Source organism: Rana temporaria, chromosome 2 (genome assembly GCF_905171775.1).
Source record: "Rana temporaria chromosome 2, aRanTem1.1, whole genome shotgun sequence".
Taxonomy (NCBI): domain Eukaryota; kingdom Metazoa; phylum Chordata; class Amphibia; order Anura; family Ranidae; genus Rana; species Rana temporaria.
The window spans coordinates 157,471,719-157,493,424 of NC_053490.1; the positions used below are offsets into that span (position 1 = coordinate 157,471,719).

The following is a 21,706-nucleotide window of genomic DNA, read 5'->3' on the forward strand; positions in this document are numbered from 1 at the left end:
CCCCTATGTGTATTAATTTTCACGTCTTATAATAATCATGGACATTTAATTTTGTCATGATCTTTAGGATCTATTTTTATTCTTTATTTAGCGCATCTTGTTTTTCTTCTATATGCATCTCATACACAAACATGTTTATTTATTATGTACTGTATATACTTGCATGTGCATTTTTTCTACCAGGGGTACTGGAAATCAAGACTGTGTGCTCATGCTACAAATGTGTATTGTATAATGAACTTGAGAAACACATATTTAACATATTGTCACAAGACAGAGAAAAAATGCACGACTAAACAATTCTACCACTTAAAAGCTGTAATCACACAGGCTGAACCAAGTCTCACATACAAGTCCATTTGCACTGTTTTATGAAATGGATACTCTGCTTGCCGACTTATTACAAACTTACTGGAGCTGAAAAAATAAATAGAAAACCATTTTTCCTTATTAATTTTTGAACCACGCATGCAGAACACAAAGTATGATAGATTTTTAATTTATGGGTAAACTGGGATTTAGTGTTTCAAGCCAAAGGAATGCCAAATAAAGTATACAAATACAAAATGTGAGTAAAAAAACTGATGAGCTGACAGGAAAACAAGTAGAGAGAAAGGTTTCAAGTGGCTGCAGATTACTGTGTAGTTAGGGCTGACTGAGCACAGGAAAGCTCGTAATTTGTTAAGAATGAAATAGCTCTGGGAAGATACCAATGGCGTAAGCAACCAGTGAAGAGTTAAATATTAATATAACTCCAATTCCCTGGCCTTGTTACTGCATCCTAATGTAACAGATGTAATAACTTACTGCTGCATATTTTATTACATGTGATCAATGCAATCAATGTGAAATAAATTGACACATTACATTAATTAATGTCTAGTAAGGTAATTAGAAATAATTGTTTGGACCAAACACAGCTTAATCCTTTCACTGTCAGGTCCATACACCTTACAGACCTGACAGCAGGGGGGGGGGGGGGCTACACACACAATCCAAAGGCTGCAGCCACCAGGATTGTGTGTGAAACTGACAGGCAGACACCTGCCTTTTAGGTTTTTCTAGACCCTGCATGTGTCATTAAAGAGAACCTATCACCTAAAAATCATCACATATGGGACTTTCTGTCCCCTAAGTGTTGGAAAAAAAACTTGTTAAAAAAACATAGAAAATCTCACCCACAATTTTTTCCGAGGCCCCCCACCCTACATATACAAACTTAAAGTGGTTGTAAACCCTCCAGTGACATTTATCCCGGAGGTTAGTTCCAGGTATCGTCGCTCCAGCACTGTGATTGGCCGGAAACCACAATGGCGTCACTCCCGCACAATGCGCAGGAGCCGCCGGGAACGGCACAGTACTACTGAAGCAACGGCACGTACGTGCCATTGCTTCTGTTGGCTTAAGTGTGCATGTGCCGCATGACGTTGGCACATGCAAATACAGGGATATCTTCTAAACCGTGCAGGTTTAGGAGATATGCAGCGCAGCTACAGGTAAGCCTAATTATAGGCTCGCCTGTAGATTAAAGTGGTTGTAAAGGGTTTACAACCACTTTAAACGCATGCATCAGGGCGCCCACGCGTGAAAACGTTGATTGCAATACACGTTACATATCTCCTTGCACGCCAGAGGGAGAGCAATCACTCTAACACAAGACCTTCTCCGTAACACTAAACTGATACCTATAGCGGGCTTTTGAAGCATCACCTATAGAAAATATAGGGTACTAAAGTGTGTCGCCATTTCACGGTGCACACAAATTAAAGGTTCGACATGTTGGATATCTATTTACTCGGTGTAACTTTGTCCTTTAGATTTTTATCAACAATTTGGGTAGTTTATTCCCTTTGTTTGCCCTAAAATTGGGGAGGATAGACGCACTGATGTCTTTGCAAGTGGACGGGCGCTCGTATGCCGGCCTTTGTTTCTTACACAAACGCCCTTGTTATTACAAACGCTTCATTTTATCTTCAGATTGCAAGTGCACATTTGTCCTTTTAATAAACATTCATGTTGTTCAACTGTATTACGCTATGTGAGCTTCTTACATTTTTATTTGGTGGTAATCCATTAGTATTGGAGTGTATCCAGCACTTGTCTGAGCCGGAGGAGTGTGACGGATATCTGCAGCTTGCTCATATAGGCGGTCTGTCAGCTTGTCTATGATAAGCACAAAATTCTCACGGTGGTGGATCACGAGTGCTTTGTGGTGAATTTTCTGGATTCATTACTTCTGCTGGCACCCCAAGTGTGTGACCTTTTTCACCTTCAAGACCCCATTGGACTTGTTTTCATAGACTTTTTCCTATGTTGTTTTTATATTATATTTTAAAAAATGTTCACGTTTCACTAGTGATTGACTGTGGATTGGTGATTTCAATCACTTAATTACTGTTGACCTTAATGTCTAGTCACTGTATTGTAGTGCAGCTTGTTTTACATCTTTTTTATGCTTTTATATGTTTATTCCATGTTTTAAGCTGCTGCTGACTTATTTATATAAATTGTTTAATTGTATTTACATTTCTCTGTTAGCGCAATATTATATTTTATATATTTTTTGGCCTAAAATTCACTTTAGTGTGTTGTTTTTTTTTTTTTTTTACTGTAATAGTGCGCTAATGGTGTGACGTAAAAAAATACTACTATTTATTCTCTAAGGCACAGGAGTCAAACACAGGGCCTGCGGGCCAAATCTGGCCCTCCAGACCATTTCATGTGGTCCTTGCACCTCTCCTGCAGGTGCAGGAGAGCTCCAGACCTCCTCTAGACCCTTACTTTCTGCTTTCAAGCAATGCATCCAGCTTTTTCCCAGCAGTAGCATAAGGAAAGGGTGTAAGGGAGATGTACTGTGATGTAAGGGAGAGTGGGGGACTCAACTTCTGATGGTGGGGTGGCTCATGACATCTAATGTAAGGGGAGGGGATGCGCTAGACATCTAATCTTACAGATACAACCAGCCTTTTTGAGGAAAATCATAATGCTGATGCGGCCCACAAAAAATTGAGTTTGACACCCCTGCTCTAGGGTGTCTGTTTTCAGAAAATATATAATGTTTGGAGATTTTGTGTAATCTTCAAGTCAAACATTACTTTTAAAACAGTTAAAAGGTTTGTGCTTTTTGAGAAAGGTTGTATTGCAAGCAATTCTCATTAGTGTTGTTTTACATGATCACCCGCTGTGTTGTGTGGCATGTATCAGTTCTATTTCCCTCCCCTATTATTATCTGTTTCTTATAGATTGTTTTTTTGTTTTAGTCAAAGCTCCATTAGCATATGTATTGCTTTTCTCTGTCTAAAATCTCAATAAAAACTATTGGAACCATTTCTCATGAGTTTTACTCAACACCGCTAGCAGACTTGCTATGAATGATGTCAATATGACAATTATTCTATAGATAATGTTGATCACAAAAAAAGACATAGACCTTCCCAAGCCATAAGTGTAACAAAGTTAAGTGGTCACACTGGGTGTCTTAAAGGAAATGTACCATTTATCACATGACATATGTCTTCATACAGCTGAAAAGGATAACAAAATAACAAACTTAAATAGTTGAATTTTCTTTGATCATCAACACCTTTGGTATACTATAAACAACACATGAAATATTATGCTAAAGTAGATGCAGATGTATCAGAGACTTGAGCATTAACTCTGTCCAGAGGCTAATTATTTATATAATTATGTCATAAACAGCAAATCATGAAATAAATCCACAATTTTACAGAAAAATTTGAAAGCATCACCTCAGATGATATTAACCACTTCCCGCCCAAGGCACGCAGTAGGACATCCTTTGTGTGGGTACATCTGAATAATGCCTGCAACTACAGGCATCATTCAGATATCGTCTTTTTCAGCCGGCGATTCTTTGCACCATAAGAATGATCAGAGCAGCTGTTCTACCACTTGATCATTCTTATGAAGAGAGGGAACCTCCCCATTCCTCCACCCTCCGGGGCTTCTACTGACTCACCACTGCCATCAGTGAGTCAGAGAACGGATCCACCCCGGATGTTTACCATAGAGATTTCTGGTGGACCAGATGGTCGCCTGAGTATCTATGATCGTTCAGAGGCCAAGCACGTCCGAACTCTGCATTCAAACAAATGGCACCACCTCAGCTATAATTATTTCAGGCATCTTATTGACCCCATGTCTCACTGTAAAGAGGACTGATCATGCCATTTTCCTATTACAAGGGATGTTTACATCCCTTGAAATAGGAATTAACCACTTCATTACTGGGCACTTAAACCCCCTTCGTGCCCAGAATTTTAAGCTTTCAGCGCTGACACATTTTGAATGACAATTGCGCGGTCATACAACACTGTACCCAAATTATATTTTTATAATTTCTTTACCACAAATAGAGCTTTCTTTTGGTGGTATTTGATCTTCTCTGCGATTTTAATTTTTTGCGCTATAAACAAAAAAAGACAGAAAATCTTGAAAAAAAACACAATAGTTTTTACTTTTTGTTATAATAATATCCCAATTTTAAAAAAAAATCCCTCGATTTAGGCCGATACGTATTCTTCTACATATTTTTGTTAGAACAAATCACAATAAGCGTATATTGATTGGATTGCGCACAAGTTATAGCGCCTACAAAATAGGGGATAGATTTATGATTTTTATATATATTTTTTTACTAGTAATGGCGGCGATCTGCGATTTTTTTTGTCAGGCCTGTGATATTGCGGCGGACGTATCGGACACTTTTGACACAATTTTGGGACCATTTACATTTATACAGCGATCAGTGCTATAAAAATGCACTAATTTCTGTATAAATGTGACTGGCAGTGAAGGGGTTAACACTAGGGGGAGAGGAAGGGGTTAAATGTGCATCCTGGGTGTGTTCTAACTGTGTGGGGGGATGGGACTGACTGGGGGAGGTGACCGATGCTGTGTCCCTATGTACAAGGGACGCACATCGGTCTCCTCTCTCCCTGACAGGACATGGAGCTCTGTGTTTACACACAGAGCTCCACGTCCCTGCTGTCACCGCCGATCGCAGGTACCTGGCAGACATTGCGGCCACCAGGCACGCGCATCGGCTTCCCAGCGATGCGCCGGGCACAGTGTTTCCTCGCTGCGCGCCCCCAGCGGCGCGCATGGGGAATGTCAACAACAGGATATCCACCTGGCACTTGAGAGCCACTCTGTGGACGTCTTTCGTCTATAGCGCGGATCTCAAGTGGTTAAAGTGATTTATTTTTTTTAAGTGTCAAACTAAAAAAAAGAAAAGTAAAATTAACAAAAAATAAATAAAAATGTAAAGTGCCCCTGTCCCCGCACGCAGAAGTGAACACATACATAAGCCCACATATGAAAACAGTTTTCAAACCACACATGTGAGGTATTGCCGCGAATGTTAATTCTAACCCTAGACCTCTTCTGTAACTCAAAACATGTAGCCAGTAAAAAAAAATGTAAAGCGTCACCTATGAAGATTTTTAAGTACCAAAGTTTGGCGCCATTCCACGAGCGTGTGCAATTTTAAAGTGTGACATGTTAGGTATCCATTTACTCGGCGTAACTTTATCTTTTACATTATGCAAAAAATAAATAAAAAACCAGGCTAACAATATTTTTTTTCAAAAGAGCATGTTCAAAAAATTGCTGCACAAATACCGTGCAAGGTAAAAAGGTGCAATGACCACCATTGTATTCTATAGGGTCTCTGCTAAAAAACATACAAAATGTTTGGGGGTTCTATGTAATTTTCTAGCAAAAAAATAAAATATTGAAATGTCAGAATTGGCCTGGATATCAAGTGGTTAAGGGAAGGCACAATAATTTAGATTGCTATGGCAGGAGAAAAACATCACATCCAGGAGGACAGTAGTATACATTTAGATAAATGGAAGTGCCCTGTTCCCAATAGAGCGTTTAAGTTTACCTGGCTTTAAAAGCTTACTTGTGTTTATCTCAACAGTGGGAGAAAAGTTAAATTCAGCCCTTCAATACTGTTTGGCAAAGGCTTACATTATTTATACAAACAATTGGTATTCCCTTGTTTTCCACAAGTTTTGGCCCGGGGCAGAGGCTGTATACCTTCACATTGTAATTTTGCCTCAAAGTCTTGAAATGTAATGTGTATGTAAACAAATACAATGACGTGCTCATATTAGCTCCCTTTTGGTCTGTTAAATAAACCATCAAAAGTGTTTCATCATATAGCTCCAATTTCAAAAAAGTTGTGACGCAGTGTAAAATAAACATAAAAACAGAGGGCAATGATTTGCAAATCTCATAGAGCTATGTATGATTCACAATAGAACATATATAACATGTTTAGACTGAGAAATGATATATTTTAAGAAAAAAATAAGGTAATTTTGAAATTGATGGCTAGAACAGGGTCATGTTTACCACGCTGCAGAATTTCCTCTTCTTTGAACAATGTTCTGTCATTCTTGGCTGATAGAGAATTCTAACTGCTCAACAGTCCTGTTGTCTTTGTTGTATTTTTCATTTCAAGATGCGCCAAATACTTTTAATTGGTGAAAGGTCTTTAGGCAGGCCAGTTAAGCAGCTTGTCTGTCACTAACACCAACCATCATTGAAGTGATTCAAATAACCCATACACATGCCACATAAGAAATGCTATGTGCTTCTTCTATAGGTAGATACCACAAAGCAAGCACATCTGGGAAGATGTGGACCAATTGGTATAAGTCCAAGCGTTCAAAAAAACAAAAAAAAAACACCACCTCTTTAACCCCTTGATGATAACCTACAAATATGCGGCCCCACTAGACTTAGCTTTTTTCCTTGGGGCTGCATTTTGCGTATCTCCCTTTGTGCTGGGGGGCACACTCCCAGCACAGAGGCCGGGGTCTCACCGAGAGTCTTGGGCCCTGTACAAACGATCGGGAGCCAAAACACACGATTATGGGTCACCAGATAATTGTGATTGGCCACCACAGTGATCGTTTACTGTGAAGTCCACCCCTATGTTTTCTTTAAATGGAATGCTTAAAGCGAGAGAGAAAAAAAAAGTGTGAAAAGATAAAATAAAACATATTGTACTAATAAAATAAAATATAAATAAAATAATGCAAAAAATAAATAAAAAAAATCACCTAGTTCAAGGTTTGATCCAGGTCAGTGCCAGGGTTAATGTTTGGGTCAAGGTCAGGGTCAGTTTTTTTTTTTTGGGCAGAATTGTATTTGTATGTTTTGGGTAGGATTAGAAAACTATTGTTTTTGGGCTGTACTACGGGTACAAAAACAACTAACATACACACATGAATGAATGAATGAATGAATGAAAAACTTATAAAGCGCGGCGCATGCGAACTGAATCGCTTCTGGGCGCTAGTTGTTCGTGTCTCATGACATCAAAAGAGCAGAGTTTTGATCTGTCTTCTGAAAGTCAGGTGGTTTTCCTCCAACCGAATGCTGGTTGGTAAAGCGTTCCATAGTCTAGGACCCTGAAAAGCAAACCTTCTTTCTCCTTTGGACTTGTATTTGGTTTTTGGTACCCTGACCAGATTTTGGTCGGTGGATCGCAGAACGCGATTCGAATTGTGAGGTTCTATCTTGTCGCAAAGATATTGCGGAGCCTTCCCATGGATGCACTCATGTGTCAGGCAGAGTGCTTTAAATGCAATTCTGTCTTTTACTGGCAGCCAGTGAAGGGTTCTCAACGAAGGTGAGATTGATTCCCATTTTTTTTCCCAGTCACCAGTCTGGCGGCCGTATTCTGAACGACTTGCAGACGGGAGATTTGGTACTTTGGGAGTCCGAGGTACAGGGCGTTAGCATAGTCCAGTCTGGAATTCACGATTGTTCCCACCACGACTGCTACGTCTTCTTTGGGGATAAATAGAATAAGTCTGCGTAGTAGGCGCAACAGATGGTGCGCTCCGCTGACTACTGACCCTATTTGTGCGTCCATTGTCATGAAGGTGTCGAAGATGACCCCGAGACTTTTGACTTTGGAGCTAGGGGTGATGATTTGGCCCAGAATGGGCGGGGGTGTCCAGGTTGTTGCCAGTTGACTCTTTCGGCTGGCGTGAAACATAAGGAGTTCTGTTTTTGAACTGTTGAGTTTAAGATAACTCTTTGTCATCCAGTTTTCTATCAAATCACATGTTGGATCACTGTGATTGTCAGGAGCAGGATACTTTATTTTAGGTAGTTCACTGGCAGAAGGTTATGGTAGTAGCAAGAAATATGCAGCTACATAAATAAATAAATATTATATATATATATATATATATATATATATATATATATATATATATATATATATATATATATATATATATATATAGAAATAAAAAATAAATAAAAAATCAGGAGATATTCATCACCAGATGAAAGCCCAACTTGTCTTGGAAAAGAAAAAAACAAGGTATAAATCACCTAGATGCACAAATTAGTTGCAATGATATGTACAGTTTTACCAACACATGTCAAAGTTGCAAAATTGTGCTTCGGCATCAAGATTTGTTTTAACCTTTGTGCTGGCTCACAGCAGCGGAACTTTGAAGCAGACGTCCCTGCGCGACTTCATCGTAGCTTGCTTACAATTTCTTTAACAGAAGTCAACGCAAGTCGTATTGAAGTCACTCCGCAAAGTAGTGCAGGAACCTTGAGTCGCACCGATTAGAGGTGAAATGGGTCGCAACTTGTCATGTGACAAAGTCACGGGCAGTGTGAACCGGGGGCTCCTGCTGCTCTTCCCTGTGGTTTCAAAATACCATTTATAACCAACTGACATTTCCTGTGTTTTATCAAGATCTAAAGAATTGTGTCCCTGTTTTTTTTTCTTAAATTCTAATCCTAAATATCTTCTCTCACAGCACCAATGTGCGGTCACATGACCTTCATCTGCTAGCTATCGGACATCAGATACCTGCACTGAAACCACGGCTGCATATATGTGAACCCAGCCTTAGACTGTGGGTGCTGCAGAGACTGTGGTTACAGCTGAGAGGCAGAATAAGCTTGGACCATGGGTGCTGTTGTGCATGTGGGAAAGCTGAGGAGCTAAGGAGTTTACAGGAAGATGAAGTAGAAACTCAGGCTCCAGGGAGCGTACTGACACTATGCTTAAGTAATGATCGCATATTTCACACAAGTTTCTAAGTGTCAGTTATGCTTTGGGTAAAACATGTAAGTGTTCACAACCACAGGAGATTGTGCTTTCTGTTTGCTCCTATTCCAGATGTTCCCCCTCCCGATGAAAGGTTACTTCACTCATTATTCAGTGTCATCCAATGGGTTCTTGCTCTCAACTGGAGATCTGACTCAGTAACATGGTTTCAAGTTATCTCATGTATGGTATCAATTAAAATTATGGAAATAAATCAACCACACCATCTAGGATACCATGGCATTTAAAAAATAAAATAAAAAAATAAGTGCGATTACTGGTCCTCATATTGAATATATTTTATATTACCTCATCTCTTAACTGTATAGACTCTCTTGAGGTTTATGTAATTGATGTACAGTATATTTTAACCACTCACCCTCAAGTATTGTCATGTAATAGGATATGTCATAAACACATTAGACATTGTTTACAGTTATTATTCTGCAATGTTATTTATATTAGGTTACCTGATCTCCCATTGTTCTATACCCTTGATAAAATGAAATATCTTGCTCTGTAATTTGCACTGTTTGATCAAATGTCTTTGTTTATACGTATTAAAACATATGTGGCTTTTTTTCGAGTGTATAAAGAAAATAAAAATGAGAAAAAGTATTTTGAAAAAATAAAATAAAAAATACAAACTGAAAGGAACATCCTTGACCTTTTAGAGACACAAATAATCCAGCTAGGGATACGTGACAACAATCAGGGCAGCTAAAAAGATTATGAAAAACATATTGCTAATGTGCAAAAACAATCAAATAAATCAATGGTAAATAATATGGACAAAACACATACAGTGGTGAAAATAGTTATTTGATCCCCTGCAGAATTGTGTATGTTTGCCCACTTACAAAGCAATGAAGGGTCTATAATTGTTATCATGGGAGTATGATAGAGGAAAAATATCAACCAAAAATCCTGAAAAAAACACAAGATACAAATGTTATAAATTAAATTGCAGTTCAGTGAGCAAAAAAAGTATTTGATCCCCTAACAACCAACAATAATTCTGGCTACCACAGACTGGCTACAGTATGTGCTCATGTGGTACACCAATTAGTCCTGTCAATTTAAGAAGGTGCTCCCAACAACTCATTATGTATATAATAGACACCTGTCCACAGAATCGTTCTTCCATTCAAACCTCACCATCATGGGCAAAACCGAAGAGCTGTCAAAGAAAACCAGGGACAATATTGTACATCTGCACAAGGCTGGAATAGGCTACAAGACCATCAGCAAGAAGATTGGTGAGAAGGAGACAACTTTTGGAGCTAATGGAAGAAATACAAATCAACCATCAATCGCCCTTGGTCTGGAGCCTCATGCAAGATTTTGCCTAATGGGGGAGGATGATCATGAGAAAAAAAATGAGGGATCAGCCCAGAACTAAAAAGGAGGAGCTTGTAAATTATCTCAATGCAGCTGAGACCACAGTCACCAAACAAACCATTGGAAACACAATATGCCACCTCGGATTCCTGCAGCGCCCGAAAGGTCCCCCTCCTCAAGAAGGCACATGTATATGACTGTTCGAAGTTTGCAGATGAACATTTAAATGATTCAGAGAAAGATTGGGAGAAAGTGCTTCCCTTAGATCCCTTCATTGGTTGCCCGTAAAAGACAGAATTACGTTTAAGGCACTCTGCCTGACGCACACATGTGTACAAGGAAGTGCGCCCCAATATCTATGCAAAAAATTAAAATGTCACAACCCCAATCGCGTTCTCCGTTCTACCAACCAAAATCTACTCCAGATACCCAAGGCCAGATACAAGTCCATAGGAGAACGAAGATTTGCAGTCCAAGGACCTAGACTGTGGAACGCTTTACCAACCAGCATCCAAATGGAAGTGAATCACCAGGCCTTCAGAAAAAAAACTCAAAACCCATCTATTCTGAAGGCAAAATATAGTAGGAAACGGATAACAAGCGCCCTGAGGCGACTCAGTTTGCATGTGTTGCGCTATACAAGTTTCTCACTCACTCAGATGAGACCAAAGTTGAGCTATTTGGCATTAACTTGACTTATGACCGTAACAACACAATCCCTACAGTCAAGCACAGAGGTGGAAACATTGGCCCAGATTCACAAAAGAGATACGACGGCGCATCTCCAGATACGCCGTCCTATCTCTGCCTAGCGCCGTCGTATCTATGCGACTGATTCATAGAATCAGTTACGCATAGATATTCAGTAGATCCGACAGGCGCAAGTCTCTTACGCCGTCAAATCTTAACTGCAATTTTTTTTTTGCCCGCTAGGTGGCGCTTCCGTCGATTTCCCCGTTGAGTATGCAAATTAGCTAGATACGCGAATTCCTGAACGTACGCGCGGCATAGGCGTACTAATAAGTTTACTTCTTCAAGTACTGGAGCTGAGTTTGAGATTACTTCTTTTATTACAAGCTAAACAGAGAGGGAAGTTTACTTACTGCAGTGCCCCTGTGGACTGCAGTATGTGGGCAGGACCAAACGACCTCTCCGTGTTAGGTTAAATGAGCATTATACCAATATACTTACCGATTTCCCCAAGCACCCAGTATCACATTATTTAGAGGTCCATGACAAAAATCCTAGAAATACCATCTTTTTAGGTACAGATAAATATACTGCACAATGGAGGGGAGACTCTATGATATGTAGCATCTCTAGACTTGAGATGTCCTGGATTCATAAACTGAGAAGTTATACCCCCTTTGGAATAGTGTAAATGAATCCGCACAATGGACACAAATATTGCCTGTGAGTGAGTGGGATTTACACCCTTAATTAATAATGTATTTTAGCAGCTGCCTCTACTTAATTTATTTCACCTACAGTAAGTGAGATAATGATATGAGTGAGGAGTGGAGGTAGAAATGGTGCTAGCTTATTTAATACATACATATAAAGTGCAGTGCTAATGTGATGGGTAATGGGTTTACCCTATTTGTGTAAGGAACTCCTGTGTTTAATGTGAAAAATCACAGCCCATTAATATAATCCTTATGCCAAAAAATGCTCGTGATATCCAGTCCAAACAATGTGCATAAAATAAACCAACAAAGAGAGTGAAGATATGTCAATAGGTGAAGATAAATTAATAAAAAAAATAAAAATAAGAATTACTATGATGAGAACATGCTTTGTGCTGATGTGAACGTCTAGTTCTGTGATTCACAGTGATCCACTCAAACTGTGCTCCTATGTGAACCACACTCACCGGATTTTCACCCCCTCTTGGGGTTTACAGCTTTCACAGTGTATGCCACTGTGCAGGACTCTGGCAATGGTACGTCCTGCTGTGATCCTGGTGGTGCTCCCAGTGGTTATCCCATATGAAGGAGAAAGAAGGGGGGTCCCAAATAGTGTAGTACAGTTTTTAAAATTCAATTTTTATTGATTAAAACACTTGGGTACTCACACTTTAGTTGTTTTAAAAGAGCATATCTTGTGCATGCAAAAACAATAGAACGCCACAACACTTCCATTTTTTCATGCAAAAAATATGCTCGTTTGAAACGTGTACTTGGTGTGATTCCATGGTAGCAATCTTGTAGCTCTCAGGGAGTGGGCATTTAGGCATAAAAGATTTTTTCTTGCCTACTGGGTGTTAAAAGAACATATAACACTATGGGTCAACTATAAAGTTATTATGCACTTTATTCAGATTCGTGGCCTTTTTTTTTTTTTTAAACATTTAATTTTTTGGCACATATTAATCTGGATCTAGATTTTTTTATATATTTTTATATCTATTTTTTATTCTTATTGTTTCATTTAATTTAAACTACCGTATTTATCGGCGTATAACACACCGTCGGAGATAGCCTGGGGGATGTGGGGGTCTCGGGCCACTCGATTCAGCTTTTCAGATCTCTGGCAGCCATCCCCCACTGCAGTGCACAGAGGAAGCCAGTCTCTTCCTGCTATGGCTGCTCGTGTGGCTCTAATTCTCGCGGCCGTCAGAGCGTAACCATGGTAACCCTCTGCATGGCTTGCGGGAGTTATGCTGACTGGAATCTGACAGGAATCTGCTGTGAGTCGTTCAAGGTACAAATCCCTTCAAATGGCAGGGTTGATGGGGGGGGGATGTTTGAGCAATGATACAACCCATTGTCCAAGCCCTGAATAAATCCCCAAAATAATTCCAATAAATAAAAAAATAACTGAAATGTTTAAAAAAAAAACATCAATACAACCTGTCTGACACGCATTGTCCAAGCCCTGAATAAATCCTCAAAATAATATCAATAAATAATAAAAAAAAATAATATAAAAGGAATGTTACTTCCCAATAATGGGGGAAAATATGAAATTGTCATTAATGAAATGAGAGCATGTAAAAAATTGTATCTCAGTGTGGTTCACATTTGTGCGCTCTACGATATTGCATGTAATTTGCACTGCAGTGTAAAAAAATGGAAGACATACAAGACCACTGACAAACTCCCTCGATCTGGGGCTCCACGCAAGATCTCACCCCATGGAGTCAAAATGATCATAAAAATGTTGAGAAAAATTCCCAGAACCACACAGGGGACCTAGTGAATGACCTGCAAAGAGCTGGGACCAACGTAACAAAGGCTACTATCAGTAACACACTACACCGCCAGGGACTCAGATCCTGCAGTGCCAGATGTGTCCCCTGCTTAAGCCAGAACATGTCCAGGCCCGTCTGAGGTTTGTTAGAGAGCATTTGGATGATCCAGAAGAGGATTGGGAGAATGGCATATGGTCAGATGAAACAAAGTAGAACGGTTTGGTTGAAACACAACATGTCGTGTTTGGAGGAGAGAGGAGAGGATGCGGAGTTGCAACCAAAGTACACCATACCTACTGTGAAGCATGGGGGTGGCAACATCATGCTTTTGGGCTGTTTCTTTGCAAAGGGAACAGGACGACTGATTTGTGTACATGAAAGAATGAATAGGGCCATGTATTGTGATATTTTGAGTGTAAACCTCCTCACATCAGCAAGGGCATTGAAGATGAAACGTGGCTGGGTCTTTCAGCATGACAATGATCCCAAACACACCGCCAGGGCAACAAAGGAGTGGCTTCGTAAGAAGCATTTCAAGGTCCTGGAGTGGCCTAGCCAGTCTCCAGATCTAAACCCCATAGAAAACCTTTGGAGGGAGTTGAAAGTCCGTGTTGCCCAGTGACAGCCCCAAAACATCACTGCTCTAGAGGAGATCTGCATGGAGGAATGGGCCAACATACCAGCAACAGTGTGCGACAACATTGTGAAGACTTACAGAAAACGTTTGACCTCTGTCATTGCCAACAAAGGATATATAACACAAGTATTGAGATGAACTTTTGATATTGACCAAATACTTATTTTCCACCATAATTTGCAAATAAATTCTTTCGAAATCAGACTATGTGATTGTCTGGATGTGTTTCCACATTTTGTCTCTCATAGTTGAGGTATGCCTATGATGACAATTACAGGTTTCTCTCATCTTCTTAAGTGGGAGAACTTGCACAATTGGTGGCTGACTAAATAATTGTTTGCCCCACTGTATACGCAATCTTACTCTCTCTGAGGTGAAAACCGTGGATTGAGTGATGTCGCATGGTTCGGGTGATTGCAGCATATACTGTTTTTCTTTTCCTTCTACGATCAGAATTTAATGGTTTTCCGGTTTGGTTCGTTTCAATCGATTGTCTCATATTCAATTAGGGTAGTCCGATCGTTATTTGGTACGAATCATGGGAGTCTACAATTCCGCTGTCAGAAGTTCACACCAAGGCTTGGTTTTCTATAATTGCTTCATTAGAGTGGTGTGTCACCTGTTTCCCCATTGACGACGTGTATTGACACGAAACGTACGTCAGGAGGTGAACGAACGTACTGACGACATCACCCAGAGACAGGCGTCTGCAGGCAGGCCGGCCGGCTTTTTTATAGAGATGAATGTTGATTTTCTTGTAAGTGCTACTACCTTTTAAATTAAACCTTTTTTTATGGTAATACACTATCTAGTGTTTTTATTTTGTGGGGCTCTCTGATGGTTGGCTTTGTGTATAGACCTCCACTGAAGCAGTCTCTACATACCCACTGGAGGAATCAAGGCTCTATTACAGGCTTGTTGTCCAATTGCCTCTGGTAAGAAGTGATTTTGGCTGGTGGTGGAGCACAGGTGTTTGCACAAATATTTTGGAGTTATATCCCTTCATTGTTTTCATCAACATCTATTTTCTGTCACGGATCCACTCTACATAGATCTTCTTTGCACTTGAGGAATTGGGACTATATATTTATATTTTTTTCAGTCTAGGTGAGATCACATTTTTGTCTGTGTTTTTTTTCAATATTCATATTGTAAGTGTGGTACATTTGATTTTAGTAGACACAGTATGATATATGATCTGTTATGGTCTGTATGCACTGTATATATGATGGACTGATTCTAATATTGGTCCTTCACGGTATAGCGCAGCTCTTCACTGTTTCTTTAATTATTTATTTATGTCTATCACATAAACAGAGCTGCTGCTGTGGTGTTTTTTTTTTCTTGTTTTGGTTTGGCAATTGGTTAGCGCAGTATTTTTTGCACACTTCAATACCCTATGTACGGCCTCTCCGCAGTCTCTTCACACTCGTATTCCTCCAGATCACCCAGGAGGCAAGCTTGCGGGTCCTGTGGAAGAGATACTCCGAACACAGAGTTAACAGTAGTCACCACTCCTGCAAAATATGTGTGGAGTTTGGGACACCTCCACAGCATAGGGATAAGATCTCCATGGTCTATTTTGTAGCGTGTGCATGTGGGGTCGAGATGGGAATTCCTCAAGTGAAGCCTGTGGTGAGTATAGTACGTTTGTAGCAAGATATATAGCTGATTAAGCCTTTGGGAGACGTTCAGTGAGCACTTGCCCACTGCCTGAAAAATCTCTTCCCATTGTTCCCCATCTAACTGGCCAACGTCCGCCTCCCACTCCTCCCTTATCTTCAGAGGATGCTGTTTCATCACTGACTGTAACAGGATGGTGTAGCATTGGGAAATAAAGCCTTTAGACGACTCAACATCTCCCAGAAGTTTAAACACATGGGTCTGAGACAGATGCCACTCTCCGAGGAGCAACTCTATGACATTTTTACACTTTTGCTTTACATTTTTATCACCTTCATTGCTGTCGCAAGGAATGTAAACATCCATGTGACAGCAATAGGCATGTGACAGGTACACTTTATGGAGGGATTTATTTGACCCCAAATCCCTCCTTTGCATTGTAAGCATTAAAAACATCTAGATTGTTTTTTTTTTTAAATACTTTATTTTTTTTTAAACTGGCACCTTTAGGATGCCAGTAAACCGGAAGTGATGTCATGACATCACTTCCGGGTTACCATATCTGGGACCCAATCAAAGCTGATCCCGGCTTTCTACGAGTCTCCAGCCAAGGGACATGACGGCCGGTTGCCCGGGTCTCCTGATGGGGTGGGAGAGCCCAGGTGAGCGACGGAAGGAGGCGGGGTGGACACGTCCCCTCCAGCTGCTTGTAATAACAGCCAAGTGGCTGCTTAGCCCCATCCTCTGCTATTAAGAGAGAGCTGACTGTCGGCCCCAAAACCGGTACCTAGGTGAAGTCAAATGACATACAGGTTTGTGATTTGGTGCCAAGTGGTTAATAGCCAAAAATCGAGGAGCAAAGAGTAGAAAAAAATAAATAAAAAATAACATGAATAAATTGCCAGGACCAAATGGCTTACATCGACAACTCCTTAGGCTACTTAGCTCTATTATAGCCAGGCTGATGTTTCTTTTTTTTTTTTAAAAGACACTTTAATGAAAGGAAAAATACCAACTGATTGGTGTAAATCAAATGTGGTACCAATATTCCAAAAATGGGTCAAGACATGTGTCAGGATACTACAGGGCCAATTAGCTGAACACTGATATTATGAAAAGTATTTAAATGGCTGGTATAAAACTGTATGCAACAAATTTTCAGCAAAAATTGTATCATATGGAGCAAAACAATAAAAATAAATTAGTTTTTGAAAACTGTTCTTGCGAGACTAACCAGTTAACATTCTACAAAGTGTGTAGGAACACAGTATTGCTTAAACATTTCATTAATAAGGTTTATTGGGCAAAATGGATCCTTACATTATATCTGGTGGAACTGCTGAGCAATATCCATTTCCTGGAAAGAAACCTTTCATGTCTCTGCTTATGTGCCCAAAGTCTCCTGTTCCCCTACCCCAGCTATCACATTTGTTTGGCTTAAGAATTTAAATATGGCCTCCTCTTTTGTACCTCCATACTTTGTTATACATACTGTGATAGCAAGAAGATGGCCCACATTGACCCATTAGTGAACAAACTTAGCATACAAACCTCACAAGTCAAAAGCATAGCCATAATGTATGGCCCCAAATTCCAAAGCAACTGGGCTTGCTGCCAGATGGACACTAGATGCAAATTCTAAAATATATAGAACCTATAAATACTTTGTATTGTACAACACAGTATATTGACTTTGTTGTATGTTAACATTGACATTTTGCCTAATTTGATGTTTGTACCGTGATCTCCCCTGCTATGATTATTCTGACAGGGGGATTGGGACTGCACACACAGGCAGCAAGTTAGCCGATTCCTATTGAACTGACAGTTATAGTCGATTTTCGGTCTATGTGTAAGGTTGTCATTGATGTATCCCAGGGTATTGCCTTGGTGCCAATGGCATTTAACTTCTTTATTGATGATTTTGAAAACATAAAATGTCAGTGTTTGTTGACGATACCAAACTATGTATGAACATACATTTAGAATTAGATGCAGCACATTAACTGGACCTCTTACACAAAACAAGGGGAGGGCTACATGGCAGAGGAGGCTCAATACTTATGCACTTGGATGCTAAAAATATGCATGCAAAATATTCTTTGTGAGGGGCTGTTCTGGGATATTTATTGATGGAAAAAGATTTAAAGGCCCTTGTAGATTGAAAGCAAGCTGAACAAAACAGGCAATGCCAATCTGCAGCTAACAAAGCTAGCAAAGTGCTCTCTTGCATTCAAAGGACATATACTATATTTAAGAAATATATAATCTGATAACCAATCCATAGAATGGATGCCATCTAACTTGAAGGCATTCAACAAGACGAGACAAAACCAATAAAGAGGTTGGATGACATTAGATATGAATTACAAGTACAGAAATATTATTATTCACTAGGAAGAAAAGGTGCTTAAAAGGAGACATGATCACAACGTACAAATACATCAAGGGTGATTATATAAACTGTAATTATAATATAATAGTCTGTAATAACCTGTTTACTATAAGGTCCCCAAAGATAATCTATGGCTACACTTTAAGGGCCGATTTACACCAGTGCGTTGATCTGCATTTTAGCGCAGCTGTAAAAAGCAGATCAACCAAAGGACATCTGAAAAACAATTTCCAATGTGTCCTATTCACACCATAATGCTGTGCATGCATGTCAATTGATGTCAAAATGTATGTCAACAGACATGAGCATGTATTAAAGCTCGAACAAAATGAATAAACATGTACATGCATTTTCTATATTTTATGTTCGTGTGAATTAGCCCTCAGACTGGGTAACAAAGTATTTAAATCGGGAAGGGGTTTTTACTGTTAGAGCAGGGGAAAAAATAAATAAACAAAAAGGTCGGTCAGCATAATATACAGGATTTTAACCAAAAATCAATATGGATAAAACATAAATGCACACATATACAAAGGTTAATCTAAGAGACTTGTGTCTTTAGTCAAACTCATTGATCTATATTTAGATCAATGAGGTTGACTAAAGACACAAGTCTCTTAGTTCAACCTGTGTGTGTGTGTGTGTGTGTGTGTGTGTGTGTGTGTGTGTGTGTTAAAAAGAAAAAAACTACTCACTTTGCAAAGAGAGCTGAGGTTAAATCCAAAGGTTTGTCCATTGCGGGATCCAGCATTCATGTAGTTTCCTATGAGTAACACTATCTCAAGCAGTTTAGCAAAGCTCCTGCTTTTCTTTATCTCCTCACATGCTTCACTGACAGCCATAATATCTGGTTTGATGTTGTTTACTTGCTCTTCAAATTGAAGGCGAAATAGAATTGCGCTGAGACGTGGAATGAGCTTCTTCACGCTGCTCATCTGATTAAAGAAAGGAATATATTTTATGAAATAGCTATATAATAAATTTGCTGCTTTAAACCATTTGCTTCTAGAGGGACCAACAAAACAGAAATCCTTTAGCATGGGATATAATCATGAAGGACAACTTCTTGCAGAACTCATCTCACTTCACATTGAAAATGTTTGTTCTCTATCAAAGCAATTTATCCACAACAGAATTAAAAGCCCTGAAACACAACTTAGCAGAGATAAAAACTTAACAAAAAATTTAAAACTTACTAAAAAATACAGCCAACACGGACCTATATATTTTTTTTTGTTACACACACACTTACATAAAAGCATTGGTCATCATCACATTGGGGTAATATCGAGAACTGTGTGTCACAATGTGCTTACAGTTATACAATCCTAGATATACAATATATTGGCAAAACATGATAACTTGCAGGAAAGCAAACATGACCTCAGTTTTCTTTTAAGTCTGGCTGTTCTAACAAAACACTAAAGACCTGAAAGAACTCTGCCATGAATCTCTATGCAGAAAAACATCACTACAAATGTTATATACTCTTGCTGATACTAGTAGCTTTATGCCGCGTACACACGATCGGTCAAACCGATGAGAACGGTCTGATGGACCATTTTCATCGGACCAAACCGATCGTGTGTGGGCCCCATCGGTTATTTATCCATAGGTTAAAAAAAAGCTATCTTGTTTTAAATTTAACTGATGGATACATAACCGATAGAACAAAACTGATAGTTTGTAGGCATGTCCATCGGTTAAAAATCCAGGCATGCTTAGAATCAAGTTGACGCATGCTTGGAAGCATTGAACTTCGTTTTTATCAGCACGTCGTCGTGTTTTACGTCACTGCGTTCTGACACGATCGTTTTTTTTTAACCGATGGTGTGTAGGCACGACTGACCATCAGTCAGCTTCATCCGTTAACCGATGAAAACGGTCCATCAGACCGTTCTCATTGGTTTGACCGATCGTGTGTACGCGGCATTAGGGGAGATTGGGTAACTTAATCAGGCCACTACTGACTTGATTCAGACCCCCAAGAAGGTTCAATAAATAAGAATAACAATAGACAAATGCAACACTAAATCAGTTCTTAAAAAAAAAAAAAAAAACAGTATATATATGTCATCTGTTCATTAACTCCCAGTTCCCACAATTGAAATCAATTGCTATGAATGGAAACACATTTAGGATAATGAGATCCTTTTGTGCTGTCCCTACCTAGCTGTAATATCAGAGCAGCAGGCACTTAACTTGAAAAAATATGCATTAGCAAGATAAATAAATCAATAAATGGTGTAGTGTTTTTAAACCCACCTTTTTAATAACAATTTAATGACACAACTCGCATAAAATGTATAATATATCAGATTAAGCATATACACATCTTACCACCTCTAATCGACACCAACACTGCATGTGATCACACTGTGTATAGATAAAGCCATAAGAAATGTTTCCCATAGTAAATCCCAATACTTGATTCCATTCCCAAATGGAAATAATCCACTAATGTGTGATTGATAGTCCACACTTGTGTTGCAAGTGACCTAATGCACCTACTCTTTTAATTTGTGAAATTATTCCAGTGTATGTTGTGAAGAAAGAGGAAAGGTCTGGTGTCCCCAGTGACACACTTCCATCCCTGTTACATAAAGTCAAAACAAAAAGATTCGCCACGGGACTTTAAACTAAGTGGGTAATGTTTCTGCCAGTAAAAATAACAGTAATTGTATAGTATATAATTTATTCAAGTAAAATTGTTTACATGCGTAGAGTAAAAATGTTACATACATAACACCAACAATTGCCAATTGAAACAATACATAGACAGTAAATATTAATACACAAGTATAATAGTGGACAGAGTACACGGGCATCATACTACCCGACTAGCCTAGTTTCGCAAGATCCAGCTCGCTCTTCAGGGGTGTGTAACACTGTACCTAGGATGAAAAAGTATATGTTTGGCAATCTGGCATAGTATTTGTTGTAAAGGCACAGGGCAGGATGGTTTGTGGGTCCCCATACTCACCACTGAGCTTGACCATGGCTACAAATATGCAGCCCCAAGACGGCAGCAGCAGGTGCCTCACCCAGGAGCGGAGTCAAAACGCGGACCCCTCCAGGGGCCAAACGGAGAGCAGGCATGGCATAGATATAGTGTTGTATCCATAGAGACCTCATAGTCCATAAAAAGTATAGGGTGTGAACATTAGATATCTGACAAAACATACTTATGTTCACAACCTATACTTTTTATGGACTATGAGGTCTCTATGGATACATCACTATATCTATGCCATGCCTGCTCTCCGTTTGGCCCCTGGAGGGGACCCCATTTTGACTCCGCCCCTCAGCTCCCGGGTGAGGCACCTGCTGCTGCCGTCTTGGGGCCGAATATTTGTAGCCATGGTCAAGCTCAGTGGTGAGTATGGGGACTTACAA

General features: G+C 39.6%; 1 protein-coding gene across 4 annotated transcripts in view; it reads right to left on the reverse strand.

Annotated features, from left to right (window-relative positions):
• The window catches only part of DIAPH3 (diaphanous related formin 3), an 844,467-nt gene that overhangs the window by 397,992 nt on the left and 424,769 nt on the right, over positions 1-21,706 (reverse strand). For all 4 annotated transcript variants that reach the window (XM_040341346.1, XM_040341345.1, XM_040341344.1 and 1 more), the window contains one exon: positions 19,006-19,245. In XM_040341346.1, the coding sequence (XP_040197280.1) occupies positions 19,006-19,245 (240 nt within the window). The remainder of the gene's footprint in view (positions 1-19,005; positions 19,246-21,706) is intronic.